This window comes from Ranitomeya variabilis, chromosome 1 (assembly GCF_051348905.1).
Source record: "Ranitomeya variabilis isolate aRanVar5 chromosome 1, aRanVar5.hap1, whole genome shotgun sequence".
Lineage (NCBI taxonomy): Eukaryota > Metazoa > Chordata > Amphibia > Anura > Dendrobatidae > Ranitomeya > Ranitomeya variabilis.
Window position 1 is genome coordinate 592915978 of NC_135232.1, and position 15770 is coordinate 592931747.

At 49.9% G+C, this 15770-nt stretch overlaps 1 protein-coding gene across 1 annotated transcript; it reads left to right on the forward strand.

Moving 5' to 3' along the window:
• Positions 1–208: 208 nt before the first annotated feature.
• On the forward strand, positions 209–14913 carry LAMTOR2 (late endosomal/lysosomal adaptor, MAPK and MTOR activator 2). Its single transcript, XM_077258433.1, has 4 exons — positions 209–365; positions 6600–6762; positions 11991–12080; positions 13839–14913. The coding sequence occupies exons 1-4, from the start codon at positions 298–300 to the stop codon at positions 13893–13895; spliced, it is 378 nt and encodes a 125-aa protein (XP_077114548.1). The 5' UTR covers positions 209–297; the 3' UTR covers positions 13896–14913.
• Positions 14914–15770: the final 857 nt, after the last annotated feature.

Genomic DNA, 15770 nt, shown 5'->3' on the forward strand with positions numbered 1-15770 from the left:
AACGCAATCGAGTCCTGACACGCAGGGCCTGGACCGTTACCAGGGCAACACACCTTTGTACCAGTTTATTACAAGCTCTAAGCTTCAAAATTATTTTATTTTAATTGGTTTGTTAAGATTTTTAAAGTTTATGTTTTATGAAGTGATACTAGAGCGAAATTAAAGTACAAAAATAGATTCTTCGAATTTCGGACTGCATTTCCCAGCATGCAATGCACGGGTGGGGAGTTTTGTCTCGTCACATGACCGCTGGTACTGAGGCTGCTCGGCGTGTGGACCTGCTGCAGGAAGGATATTATGTTGCGGCCCAAAGCTCTGACCCAGGTCCTGAGCCAGGCCAACACTGGGGGCGTGCAGAGCACTCTGTGAGTATGAGCCCACCCTGCACTGTGAGTGCCACTGCTCTCTGTTATCAGCCACTTCACTAGGACCCCTCCCACTGGTCGCTTCTAGTGACACCTGGATAAGTAGATCCCCTGATGGATCCCACCAGGAGTGCCCCCAACACTATGACTTATCCAGATCCCACCACGAGCGCCCCCAATATCACCGACTTACCAGATCCCACTAGGAGTTCCCCCAATACTACGACTTATCCGGATCCCACCAGGAGTGCCCCCAATATCACCGACTTATCCAGATCCCACCAGGAGTGCCCCTAATATCACCGACTTATCCGGATCCTACCAAGAGCGCCCCCAATATCACCGACTTATCCGGATCCCACCAGGAGTGCCCCCAATATCACCGGCTTATCCAGATCCCACCAGGAGTGCCCCTAATATCACCGACTTATCCAGATCCCACCAGGAGTGCCCCCAATACTACGACTTATCCGGATCCCACCAGGAGTGCCCCCAATATCACCGACTTATCCAGATCCCACCAGGAGTGCCCCCAATATCACCGACTTATCCAGATCCCACCAGGAGTACCCCCTTCACCATCACCACCGACTTATCCAGATCCCACCAAGAGTACCCCAGTACTATGACTTATCCAGATCCCACCACGAGCGCCCCCTATACCACCGACTTATCTAGATCCCACCAGGAGCTCCCCCTATACCACCGACTTATCCAGATCCCACCAGGAGCTCCCCCTATACCACTGACTTATCCAGATCCCATCAGGAGCGCCCCCAATACCACAGACCTATCCTGATCCCACCAAGAGTGCCCCCTACACCACCGACCTATCCTGATCCCACCAGGAGTGCCCCCAATACCACAGACCTATCCTGATCCCACCAGGAGTGCCCCCTACACCACCGACCTATCCTGATCCCACCAGGAGTGCCCCCTACAGCACCGACTTATCCATATCCCACCAGGAGTACCCCCAGTACTACGACTTATCCAGATCCAACCAGGAGTGCCCCCAATACTACGACTTATCCAGATCCCACCAGGGGCGCTCCCAATACTACTGACCTATACTGATCCCACCAGGAGTGCCCCCTACACCACCGACTTATGCAGATCCCACCATGAACGCCCACCAATACCAGTGACCTATCCAGATAATGCCAGGAGTGCCCCCAATACCACCAACCTATCCGGATCCCACCAGAGGCGCCCCCTATATCACCAACCAATCTGGATTCCACCAAGAGTGCCCCCAATACTACTGACCTACCCAGATCCCACCAAGAGCCCCTATACCACGGACCCATCTTGATCTCATCAGGAGAGCCCCCTATGCCACCGACTTATCCAGATCCCACTAGGAGTTCCCCCAATACTACGACTTATCCGGATCCCACCAGGAGTGCCCCCAATATCACTGACTTATCCAGATCCCACCAGGAGTGCCCCCAATATCACCGACTTATCCAGATCCCACCAGGAGTGCCCCCATTATCACCGACTTATCCAGATCCCACCAGGAGTGCCCCCAACACTACGACTTATCCAGATCCCACCAGGAGTGCCCCCAATACTACAACTTATCCAGATCCCACCAGGAGTGCCCCCAATATCACCGACTTATCCAGATCCCACCAGGAGTGCCCCCAATATCACCGACTTATCCAGATCCCACCAGGAGTGCCCCCAATACTACGACTTATCCAGATCCCACCAGGAGTGCCCCCAATACTACGATTTATCCAGATCCCACCAGGAGCGCCCCCAATACTCTACGACTTATCCAGATCCCACCAGGAGTGCCCCCAATACTACGACTTATCCATATCCCACCAGGAGCGACCCCAATACCACAAACTTATCCAGATCCCACCTGGAGCACCCCCAATACAACGACTTATCCAGATCCCACCAGGAGTGCCCCCAATACTACGACTTACCCAGATCCCACCAGGAGCGACCCCAATACCACAAAGTTATCCAGATCCCACCTGGAGCACCCCCAATACAACGACTTATCCAGATCCCACCAGGAGCGCCCCCAATACCACCGACCTATCCAGATCCCACCAGGAGTGCCCCCTACACCACCGACTTATCCATATCCCACCAGGAGTGCCCCCAATACTACGACTTATCCAGATCCCACCAGGAGCGCCCCCAATAACACCGACCTATCCGGATCCCATCAGGAGCGGCCCCGATACTGCGACTTACCCAGATCCCACCAGGAGAGCCCCCTATACCACAGACTTATCCAGATCCCACCAGGAGCGCCCCCAATACTGCGACTTATCCAGATCCCACCTGGAACACCCCCAATACTTCGACTTATCCAGATCCCACCTGTAACACCCCCAATACTACGACTTATCCAGATCCCACCAGGAGTGCCCCCAATACTATGACTTATCCAGATCCCACCTGGAGCGCCCTCAATACTACGATTTATCCAGATCCCACCTGGAACACCCCCAATACTTCGACTTATCCAGATCCCACCTGGAGCGCCCCCAATACCACCAACTTATCCAGATCCAACCTGTAACACCCCCAATACTACGACTTATCCAGATCCCACCAGGAGTGCCCCCAATACTATGACTTATCCAGATCCCACCAGGAGCGCCCCCAATACTACGATTTATCCAGATGCCACCAGGAGCTCCCCCTATACCACCGACCTATCCAGATCCCACCAGGAGTGCCCCCTACACCACCGACTTATCCAGATCCCACCAGGTGCGTCCCTAATACTACAACTTATCCGGATCCCACCAGCAGTGCCCCCTTCACCACCGACTTTATCCAGATCCCACCAGGAGCATCCCCAATACTACAACTTATCCAGATCCCACCAGCAGTGCCCCCTACACCATCGACTTATCCATATGCCACCAGGAGTACCCCAGTACTACGACTTATCCAGATCCCAACAGGAGTGCCCCAATACTGCAACCTATCCAAATCCCACCATGAGCGCCCCCTATACCACCGACTTATCCAGATCCCACCAGAAGCGCCCCCTATCCAACCGACTTATCCAGATCCTACAAAAAGTGCCCCCATACCACCGACTTATCCAGATCCCACCACGAGCTCCCCCTATACCACCGACTTATCCAGATCCCACCAGGAGTGCCCCTACACCACAGACCTATCCTGATCCCACCAGGAGTGCCCCCTACACCACCGACCTATCCTGATCCCACCAGGAGTGCCCCCTACACCACCGACTTATCCAGATCCCACCTGGAGTGCCCCCAATACTACGACTTATCCAGATCCCACCAGGAGTGCCCCAATCCTACGACTTATCCAGATCCCACCAGGAGCGCCCCCAATAACACCGACCTATCCGGATCCCACCAGGAGCGGCCCCGATACTGCGACTTATCCAGATCCCACCAGGAGAGCCCCCTATACCACTGACATATCCAGATCCCATCTGTAACACCCCCAATACGACGACTTATCCAGATCGCACCTGGAGCGCCCCCAATACCACCGACTTATCCAGATCCCACCAGGAGCGCCCCCAATACTGCGACTTATCCAGATGCCACCAGGAGCTCCCCCTATACCACTGACCTATCCAGATCCCACCAGGAGTGCCCCCTACACCACAGACTTATCCAGATCCCACCAGGTGCGTCCCTAATACTACAACTTATCCGGATCCCACCAGCAGTGCCCCCTACACCACCGACTTATCCATATCCCACCAAGAGTACCCCAGTACTACGACTTATCCAGATACCACCAGGAGCGCCCCCAATACGGCAATTTATCCAGATCCCACCATGAGCGCCCCCTGTACCACCGACTTATCCAGATCCCACAAAAAAGCGCCCCCTATACCACCGACTTATCCAGATCCCACCACGAGCGCCCACTATACCACTGACTTATCCAGATCCCACCAGGAGCGCCCCCTATACCACCGACTTATCCAGATCCCATCAGGAGCGCCCCCAATACCACAGACCTATCCTGATCCCACCAGGAGTGCCCCCTACACCACCGACCTATCCTGATCCCACCAGGAGTGCCCCCAATACTACGACTTATCCAGATCCCACCAGGGGCGCTCCCAATAACCCTGACCTATCCGGATCCTACCAGGGGCGCCCCCAATAACACCGACCTATCCGGATCCCACCAGGAGCGGCCACAATACTGCAACTTATCCAGATCCCACCAGGAGAGCCCCCTATACCACCGACTTATCCAGATCCCACCAGGAGCGCCCCCAATAGCACCGACTTATCCAGATCCCACCAAGAGCGCCCCCAATACTACTGACCTATCCTGATCCCATCAGGAGTGCCCCCTACACCACCGACTTATGCAGATCCCACCATGAGCACCCACCAATACCAGTGACCTATCCAGATAATGCCAGGAGTGCCCCCAATACCACCAACCTATCCGGATCCCACCAGGAGTGCCCACAATACCACCAACCTATCCTGTTCCCACCAGGAGCGCCCCCAATACTACTGACCTATCCTGATCCCATCAGGAGTGCCCCCTACACCACCGACTTATGCAGATCCCACCATGAGCACCCACCAATACCAGTGACCTATCCAGATAATGCCAGGAGTGCCCCCAATACCACCAACCTATCCGGATCCCACCAGGAGTGCCCACAATACCACCAACCTATCCTGTTCCCACCAGGAGCGCCCCCAATACTACTGACCTATCCTGATCCCATCAGGAGTGCCCCCTACACCACCAACTTATGCAGATCCCACCATGAGCACCCACCAATACCACCAACCTATCCAGATCCCACCAGGAGCGCCCCCAATAGCACCGACCTATCCTGATCCCACCAGGAGCTCCCCCAATACCAAAAACCTATCCTGATCCCACCAGGAGTGCCCCCAATACTACAACTTATCCAGAGCCCACCAGGAGTGCCCCCAATAGCACCGACCTATCCTGATCCCACCAGGAGTGCCCCCAATAGTACCGACTTATCCACATCCCACCATCAGCGCCCCCTATATCACCGACCTATCCAGATCCACCACGAGCGCCCCCAATACCACCGACCTATTCTGATTTCACCAGGAGCGCCCCCAATAGCACCGACCTATCCTGATCCCACCAGGAGCTCCCCCAATACCAAAAACCTATCCTGATCCCACCAGGAGTGCCCCCAATACTACAACTTATCCAGAGCCCACCAGGAGTGCCCCCAATAGCACCGACCTATCCTGATCCCACCAGGAGCTCCCCCAATACCACCAACCTATCCTGATCCCACCAGGAGTGCCCCCAATAGTACCGACTTATCCACATCCCACCATCAGCGCCCCCTATATCACCGACCTATCCAGATCCACCACGAGCGCCCCCAGTACCACCGACCTATTCGGATTTCACCAGGAGCGCCCCCAATAGCACCGACCTATCCTGATCCCACCAGGAGCTCCCCCAATACCAAAAACCTATCCTGATCCCACCAGGAGTGCCCCCAATACTACAACTTATCCAGAGCCCACCAGGAGTGCCCCCAATAGCACCTACCTATCCTGATCCCACCAGAAGTGCCCCCAATAGTACCGACTTATCCACATCCCACCATCAGCGCCCCCTATATCACCGACCTATCCAGATCCACCACGAGCGCCCCCAATACCACCGGCCTATTCGGATCCCACCAGGAGCGCACCCAATACCACCGACCTATTCGGATTTCACCACGAGCGCCCCCAATGCCACCAACCTATTCGGATTTCACCAGGAGCGCCCCCAATACCACCAACCTATTCGGATCCCACCAGGAGCGCCCCCAATAGCACCAACCTATTCGGATCCCACCAGGAGCGCCCCCAATAGCACCAACCTATTCGGATCCCACCAGGAGCGCCCCCAATACCACCGACCTATTCGGATCCCACCAGGAGCGCCCCCAATACCACCGACCTATTCGGATCCCACCAGGAGCGCCCCCAATACCACCAACCTATTCGGATCCCACCAGAAGCGCTCCCCGGCATAACCATTGGTTGATTGAACGTGACTTTCCCTGAATATTGAGTGTCTGTCTGAGCAGGATCAGAGAATGAGAGAATCAGGACAGGAAGTGTGGTGTGTGCAGGATAATGTCTTCCCCACCTGACTGTTCCTTTCCCGTCACTGTTCCTCCTGCGGTCCGGTGCCATTGTGGGATCTCGTCTCCCGGATGTGACTGTCTCGCCTTCGTCCCCGCAGGCTCCTGAATAATGAAGGCTCTCTACTTGCGTATTCTGGCTATGGTGACACAGACGCCCGAGTTACAGCTGCTATTGCTAGCAACATTTGGGCTGCCTATGATAAAAACGGACATCAGGCATTCAACGAGGACAACCTTAAATTCATCCTTATGGACTGTATGGTGGGTATTGCTTCAGGGGGCGACGCCAGGTGTCAACCCTTTAACCCCTTCACCCCCGGGCTGCCATTTCTGTTTTTTTTTTTTCCGGTTAGTTTTCTCTCCACTTCTTCCAAGAGCCATAACTTTTTTATTTTCTTGTCTCCATAGCTGTATGAAGGCTTGATTTTTGCAGGACGAGTTGTACTTTTGAATGACAAGATTTATTCTACCACATAGTGTGCTGGAAAACAAGAAAAAAATTCCAAGTGCTTTGAAATTCCACATTTCTTATTTTTATATTTACCATGTTCATTATATGGTAAACTGACCTGGCAATATGATTCCCCAGGTCAGTATAAGTTCGCAGACACCGAACATGTATAACTTATTTTTATTTAGGAAACCTGAAAAAAACCCTTAAATTTGTTAAAAAAATAAATATATATATTTTGTGGCTTGTGTTGCCATCTTCCAAGACCCATAACGTTTTCAATTTTGGAAATCTGGGTCTGGGTGAGGGCTTATTTTTGCGCCCTGAGCTGATGTTTTTCTTGATACCATTTTTGGTACATACGACGATTTGATTGCCTCTTATTGCAATGTTGCGGTGGCCAAAAAGTCATATTTCTGTCTTTTAAAAAAAATATTTTTATAGTTATGCCGTTTACTAATCAGATTAATTTATTTTCTGTTTTAATAGATTGGGCATTTATCAACACAGCAACACCAAATAAGTGTATTTTTTAATTGTTTTATTTTTAATGGGGGTGATTTGAACTTTTGTTTTTAATTTTTTTGTATTTACAGCGTTCAATGGTGGATTCTGTTTTCTTTTCCATCATTTCCCCTCATTTTGAATTATCTTTTATTACGCTATATGGTGAAATGAATGGAGTCAGTGAAAACTACCACTCTTCCTACAAAAAACACACCCTCATACGGCCATATTGGCAGAAGAATAGAAAAGTTGTGTCAAACTTGGAAAAAGGGAAGGGAGTGGGGATGACAAAATAATGTCCTGGTAAGGAAGGGGTTAGTATAAGTAGGCTTGCAGCCTCTTGTAGATGAATGGTACTTCTGATTATGCCCCCCTCACTCTGTTATTTTGAGGACTGACTGGGTGGGATGCCTCCAACATAGGATTAGACCTGCCTAGTGGAATGGGGTGCTTCAAAGAGGCCTGTAAGAAGGAGTTGTTAAAAGTGGCCATTTTTTGTTTTAATTTCAGCTGCCCCCCATGAGGAGTGGGTCATGTCTCACAGAATCCTCTGGGGCGTGTCTAGGCTGATTTGCATACTGTATATACTCGAGTATAAGCCGACCCGAGTATAAGCCGACCCCCCTAATTTTGCCACAAAAAACTGGGAAAACTTAATGACTCGAGTATAAGCCTAGGGTGGAAAATGCAGCAGCTACCCGTAAATGTCAAAAATAAAAATAGATACCAATAAAAGTAAAATTAATTGAGACATCAGTAGGTTAAGTGTTTTTGAATATCCATATTGAATCAGGAGCCCCATATAATGCTCCATACAGTTTGATGGGCCCCATTAGATGCTCCATATTAAAATATGCCCCATATAATGCCGCACAAATGTTGATTATGGCCCCATAAGATGCTCCATAGACACATTTGCCCCGTATAATGCTGCACAAATGCTGAGTATGGCCCCATAAGATGCTCCATACAGACATTTGCCCCATATAATGCACAAATGCTGATTATGGCCCCATAAGATGCTCCATACAGACATTTGCCCCATATAATGCTGCACAAATGCTGATTATGGCCCCACTAGATGGTGGCCCGATTCTAACGCATCGGGTATTCTAGAATATGTATGCGTAGTGTATAGCACAGCCCACGTAGTATATTGCACAGCCACGCAGTACATTGCGCAGCCCACGTAGTACATTGCGCAGCCCACGCAGTACATTGCGCAGCCCACGCAGTACATTGCGCAGCCCACGCAGTACATTGCGCAGCCCACGCAGTACATTGCGCAGCCCACGTAGTACATTGCGCAGCCCACGCAGTACATTGCGCAGCCCACGCAATACATTGCGCAGCCCACGCAGTACATTGCGCAGCCCACGCAGTACATTGCGCAGCCCACGCAGTACATTGCGCAGCCCACGCAGTACATTGCGCAGCCCACGCAGTACATTGCGCAGCCCACGCAGTACATTGCGCAGCCCACGCAGTACATTGCGCAGCCCACGCAGTACATTGCGCAGCCCACGCAGTACATTGCGCAGCCCACGCAGTACAATGCGCAACCCACGCAGTACATTGCGCAGCCCACGCAGTACATTGCGCATCCCACGTTGTATAGTCACGTAGTATATTGCCCAGCCACGTAGTATATAGCACAGCCCACGTAGTATATAGCACAGCCCATGTAGTAAATTGCCCAGCCACGTAGTATATTGCCCAGCCCATGTAGTATATTGCCCAGCCCATGTAGTATATAGCACAGCCCATGTAGTATATAGCACAGCCCATGTAGTATATAGCACAGCCCATGTAGTATATAGCACAGCCCATGTAGTATATAGCACAGCCCATGTAGTATATAGCACAGCCCATGTAGTATATAGCACAGCCCATGTAGTATATAGCACAGCCCATGTAGTATATAGCACAGCCCATGTAGTATATTGCCCAGCCCATGTAGTATATTGCCCAGCCACGTAGGATATAGCACAGCCCACGTAGTATATTGCACAGCCCACGTAGTATATTGCCCAGCCCACGCAGTATATAGCAATGTGGGCATCATATCCCTGTTAAAAAAAGAAATAAAAAATAGTTATATACTCACCTTCCGGAGCCCCCGTATCCAAGCGAAGCGGTTACCGACGCTGCTTGTGCGCTCCGGTCTCAAGAGCGCATTGCGGTGTCGCGAGATGATGACCGCTACGTCATCATATCGCGAGATCGCAGCATGGACCGGTTACCGGAGCGTCGCGAGCGGGAAAGGCCTGTTGTCGATCCGGGGGCCGACGGACGGTGAGTATATAACGATTTTTTTTTTTTTTATATTATTATTATTTTTAACATTTGATCGTTTTACTATTCATGCTGCATAGGCAGCATGAATAGTAAAAAGTAGGTCACACAGGGTTAATAGCAGCGGTAACGAAGTGCATTACACCACGGCATAACGCGGTCCGTTACCACTGCGATTAACCCTGTGTGAGGGCAGACTGGATGAGAGTACGGAGCGGGCACTGACTGCGGGGAGGAAGGAACGGCCATTTTTCCGCCAGACTGCGCCCGTCGCTGATTGGTCGTGGCTGTTTTGCCACGACCAATCAGCGACTTGGATTCCATGACAGACAGAGGCCGCGACCAATGAATATGAATGTCCAATGAATATCCGTGTCAGAAAGAAAGAAGGATAAGATGCTCCATACAGACATTTGCCCCAAATAATGCTGCACAAATTCTGATTATGGCCCCATAAGATGCTCCATAGACACATTTGCCCCATATAATGCTGCACAAATGCTGATTATGGTCCCATAAGATGCTCCATAGACACATTTGCCCCGTATACTGTTGCTGCGATAAAAAAAAAAAAAATAAAAAATCACATACTCACCTCTCGTTGCTCAGGTCCCCGGCACTTGCTATAGTCACCTGTCCCCATTCCACCGCTGGGCGCCACTCCGTCTTCCGTGTCCTCTACACTGAAGTTCAGGCAGACGGCGGCGCGCACACTAATCGCGTCATCACGCCCTCTGACCTGAGCGTCACTGCAGAGGACGCGGAAGACGGAGCGGCGGTGGAACGCGGACAGGTGAATATCGCGCAATGCCCCCGTTATACTCACCTGCTCCTGGTGCAGTCCCTGCACGTCCCTGGTTCTCCGGGCGCCGGAAGCTTCTTCCTGTATTGAGCAGTACCGCTCATTACAGTAATGAATATGCGGCTCCACCCCTATGGGTCGGAGGGGTCCATATGGCCCCATAAGATGCTCCATACAGATATGTGCCCCATATAATGCTGCACAAATGCTGATTATGGCCCCATAAGATGCTCCATACAGACATTTGCCCCATATAATGCTGCACAAATGTTGATTATGGCCCCATAAGATGCTCCATAGACACATTTGCCACATATAATGCTGCACAAATGTTGATTATGGCCCCATAAGATGCTCCATACAGACATTTGCCCCATATAATGCTGCACAAATGCGGTTTATGGCCCCATAAGATGCTCCATAAAGACATTTGCCCCATATAATGCTGCACAAATGCTGATTATAGCCCCATAAGATGCTCCATACAGGCATTTGCCCCATATAGTGCTGCACAAAAGCTGAATATGGCCCCATAAGATGCTCCATACAGACATGTGCCCCATATAATGCTCCACAAATGCTGATCATGGCCCCATAAGATGCTCCATACAGAAATTTGCCCCATATAATGCTGCACAAATGCTGATTATTGCCCCATAAGATGCTCCATAGACACATTTGCCCCATATGCTGTTGCTGCGATTAAAAAAAAATCACAGACTCGCCTATCGTCGCTCGGGCCCCTGGCACTTGCTATAGTCACCTGTCCCCATTCCACCGCTGGGCGCCGCTCCGTCTTCCGCGTCCTCTGCACTGACTTCAGGCAGAGGGCGGCGCGCATACTAATCGCGTCACTGCACCCTCTGACATGAGCGTCACTGCAGAGGACGCGGAAGACAGAGCGGCGCCGACGGTGGAACGTGGGACAGATGAATATGCCCCCGTTATACCCACCTGCTCCTGGCGCGGTCCCTGCAGGTCCCTGGTCACATGGTACCGCTCATTACAGTAATGAATATGCGGCTCCACCCCTATGGGAGTGGAGTCAGGTCAATATTCATTACTGTAATGAGCGGTACCATGTGACTGCTCACTACAGGAAGAAGCTGTCAGCGCCCGGAGAACCAGGGATGTGCAGGGACCGCGCCAGGAGCTGGTGAGTATTATTAGACAGCCCCCGCTCCTCCTCCCCTGCCGACCCCTGGGAATGACTCGAATATAAGCAGAGAGGGGCAATTGCAGCCTAAAAAAATGGGCTGAAATTCTCGGCTTATCCTCGAGTATACACGGTAATTACTTTTTGAGCCACGCTCCCTAGGTAAAGACCATACAAAGTTTCTGCTCATTTAGTTAAGAGACTGGTTTTCTTCATAATGGTCTCCACACTCTCCTGTACCCTCATGTACCCTCATGTGTTCCTGTTTCTCCCCCCAGGAAGGTCGCGTGGCGATTACAAGAGTGTCCAACCTGCTGCTGTGCATGTATGCCAAGGAGACTGTCGGATTTGGCATGTTGAAAGCCAAGGTGAGTGAGTGACTGTCTTTACTTCTGCCCTAAGCTGCAGTCGCTGCAGGCACTGGGCACCATCCACGATGGAAATACAGGTGCATCTCACAAAATTAGAATATCATCAAAAAATTAATTTATTTCAGTTTTTCAATACAAAAAGTGAAACTCCTATATTATACAGAGTGATCTATTCCAAGTGTTTATTTCTGTTAATGTTGATGATTATGGCTTACAGCCAATGAAAACCCAAAAGTCATTAGCTCAGTAAATTAGAATAATTAACAAAAAACACCTTCAAAGGCTTCCAAAATGTTTTAAAAGACCCCTTAGTCTGTTTCAGTAGCTCCACAATCATGGGGAAGACTGCTGACTTGACAGATGTCCAGAAGGCAGTCATTGACACACTCCACAAGGAGGGTAAGCCACAATAGGTCATTGCTGAAGAAGCTGGCTGTTCACAGAGTGCTGTATCCAAGAATATTAATGGAAAGTTTGAGTGGAAGGAAAAAATGTGGTAGAAAAAGGTGCACAAGCAACCGGGATAACCGCAGCCTTGGAAGGATTGTTAAGATAAGGCCATTCAAAAATTTTGGGGGAGATTCACATGGAGTGGACTGCTGCTGGAGTCATTGCTTGAAGAGCCACCACACACAGACATGTTCAGGACATGGGCTACAAGTGTCACATTCCTTGTGTCAAGCCACTGATGACCAATAGACAACGCCAGAAGCGTCTTACCTGGGCCAAGGAGAAAAAGAACTGGACTGTTGCTCAATGGTCCAAGGTGTTGTTTTCAGATGAAAGTATATTTTGCATTTCATTTGGAAATTAAGGTCCCAGAGTCTGGAGGAAGAGTGGAGAGGCCACAATCCAAGCTGCTTGAGATCTAGTGGGAAGTTTCCACAATCAGTGATGATTTGGGGAGCCATGTCATCTGCTGGTGTAGGTCCACTGTGTGTTATCAAGACCAAAGTCTTCGCAGTCTACCACCAGGAAATTTTAGAGCACTTCATGCTTCCCTCTGCCGACAAGCTTTTTGGAGATTGAAATGTCATTCTCCTGCAGGACTTGGCCTCTGTCCACACTGTCAAAAGTACCAATACCTGGTTTATAATCAACAGTATCACTGTGCTTGATTGGCCAGAAAACTCTCCTGACCTTACCCCCATAGAGAATCTATGAAGTATTGTCAAGAGGAAGATGAGAGACACCAGACCCAACAATGCAGACGAGCTGAAGGCTGCTATTATAGCAACCTGGGCTTCCATAACACCTCAGCAGTACCACAGGCTGATCGCCTTCATTAATACAGTAATTGATGCCAGAGGAGCCCCGACCAAGTATTGAGTGCATTTACTGAACATACATTTCAGTAGGCCAACATTTCGGATTATAAAATAATTTTTCCAGCTGGTGTTATAAAGTATTCTAATTTACTGAGATAATGACTTTTGGGTTTTCATTGGCTGTAAGCCATAATCATCAATGTTAACAGAAATAAACACTTGAAATAGATCACTCTGTTTGTAATGACTCTATATAATATGAGTTTCACTTTTTGTATTGAAGAACTGAAATAAATTCACTTTTTGATAATCTAATTTTGTGAGAAGCACCTGTATATGTCATGGGGTATGAAGGCTCTCCCATGCTTTACACTGCAGCACTGTTCGGCACCAATGTGTAAAAGTGGGTGAGCGGGTCCCTGCTGTGCATAGGAGGGGGGGACTTTAATAAAGGGGCTGTCCATTAACCGCTGTGTTGTTTTCCCAGGCCCAGGCTTTGGTGCAGTACCTCGAGGAGCCCCTGAACCAGGTTTCTGCTTGCTGAGCGACTCTGGATCCACATGGACTGTTATCCCCCCATTGACACCTATGAAGGCAAGCTCCATCCCCGATGCCGGTGTGTGCAGAACTACCCCTGATCCTCCCGTATTGTTATTTTTTTCTGTGTTTTCCGTTGTCTGAATTTCAATGAAGGCGAAATGCAGCTGATTAAAGGATGCTCAGATTTTTTTTTTAATAACTAAGAAATATCACCGTGGCATATAAGGCCCTAATTGTGGGATGATATAGGCTAACCCCTATTTTTAGGGTTAATGTGGTGAGAAATGGAGATTCCAGCAGTGTTGTTATTGGCCACAAGGTTGCAGCATACACCTGCACAATATTCATAGCGACCACTATGCAGACTGTGTCCCCCAATCATTGATCTAAGCTGGCTACATCCAAGGGGTGTTTATCTGAGAAAATCAGTGCCAGCCACTAAATCAGTACTTCAGTTGGATGCTGCCATAATGGTTATAGATTTGTCCTTGGGTTGTGACAGAGGAAGTTTAAAGGTCGTACAAAATCCAAGTAATGTTCTAGTTAGAGCAGTGTTTTATTTCCTGCTTGCAATATGCCTGCCTCACCACTAGGGGGACCCCTTATGAATCACAGCTAATGATGTACAGCTGCGCATACTGGCTCTGGGGGTCTCAGATGTCAGACCCCAACAATCTACAAGTTATAAATCATCCTAAGAATAGGTTAGAACTTATAATATAAATGGACGCCCCTTTAATAGTAGTATTGCCCCCTTAAAGGTATAGTCTTTAAGACCTCGACAGAAGACTCTGAAAATCAGGGACTGCTGGGAGATTTAAGCCCTCTTAGCTACAGAATTGTGAATACAGCTCTGGAGCCCAGGATCAGCACTGTTTCCATATCTAAATGGACACTCCCTTTAAGGCCCTTTCTCTCCGTATCTGGTCCTGGTTGCTGTCTGGAGCCATCACCTTTGGCCCCTCTTGTATCTGTCAACTTGTCGCTTCTAGTGAACCAAATAAAGTTTACACCGTCCTCCATATTGTGTGCTTTATTGAGGCAAAAAGGAAGACTGGAATGTCAAATCCATTATTCCGGTGTGTGATAGTCTGGACCCCCAGGATTATTCAGAAGAGATTGGGAATGTGGGATCAGTGTATAACCAGCAAAGTCAATACACCATATTGGAGATGGCACAGGCAGTACCACTACACCACCGGGGACAGAGCAGTAGGATACATGGACTGACTGTACCACTATTCCACAGGGGACTGAGCAGTAGGACACATAGACTAGCTGTACCACTATACCGCCGGGGACTGAGCAATAGGACATATTGGACTGACTGCGCCACCGGGAACTGATCAGTTGCACATCTTGGACTGACTACCACTATACCACTGGGGACTGAGCAGTAGGACACATGGACAGACTGACTGTACCACTACACCGGGGACTGAGCAGTAGGACACATGGACTGACTGTACCGCTATACCACTGGGGACTGAGCAGTAGGCCACATGGACTGACTGTGCCACTATACCACTGGGGACTGAGCAGTAGGCCACATGGACTGACTGTGCCACTATACCACTGGGGACTGAGCAGTAGGACCCATAGACTGACTGTACCACTATACCACTGGGGACTGAGGAGTAGGACACATGGACTGACTGTACCACTATATCACTGGGGACTGAGCAGTAGGACACATAGACTGACTGAACCACTATACCACTGCGGATTGAGCAGTAGGACACGTGGACAGACTGTACCACTATACCACTGGGGACTGAGCAGTAGGACACATGGACTGACTGTACCACTATACCACTGGGGACTGAGCAGTAGGACACATAGACTGACTGTACCACTATACCACTGGGGACTGAGCAGT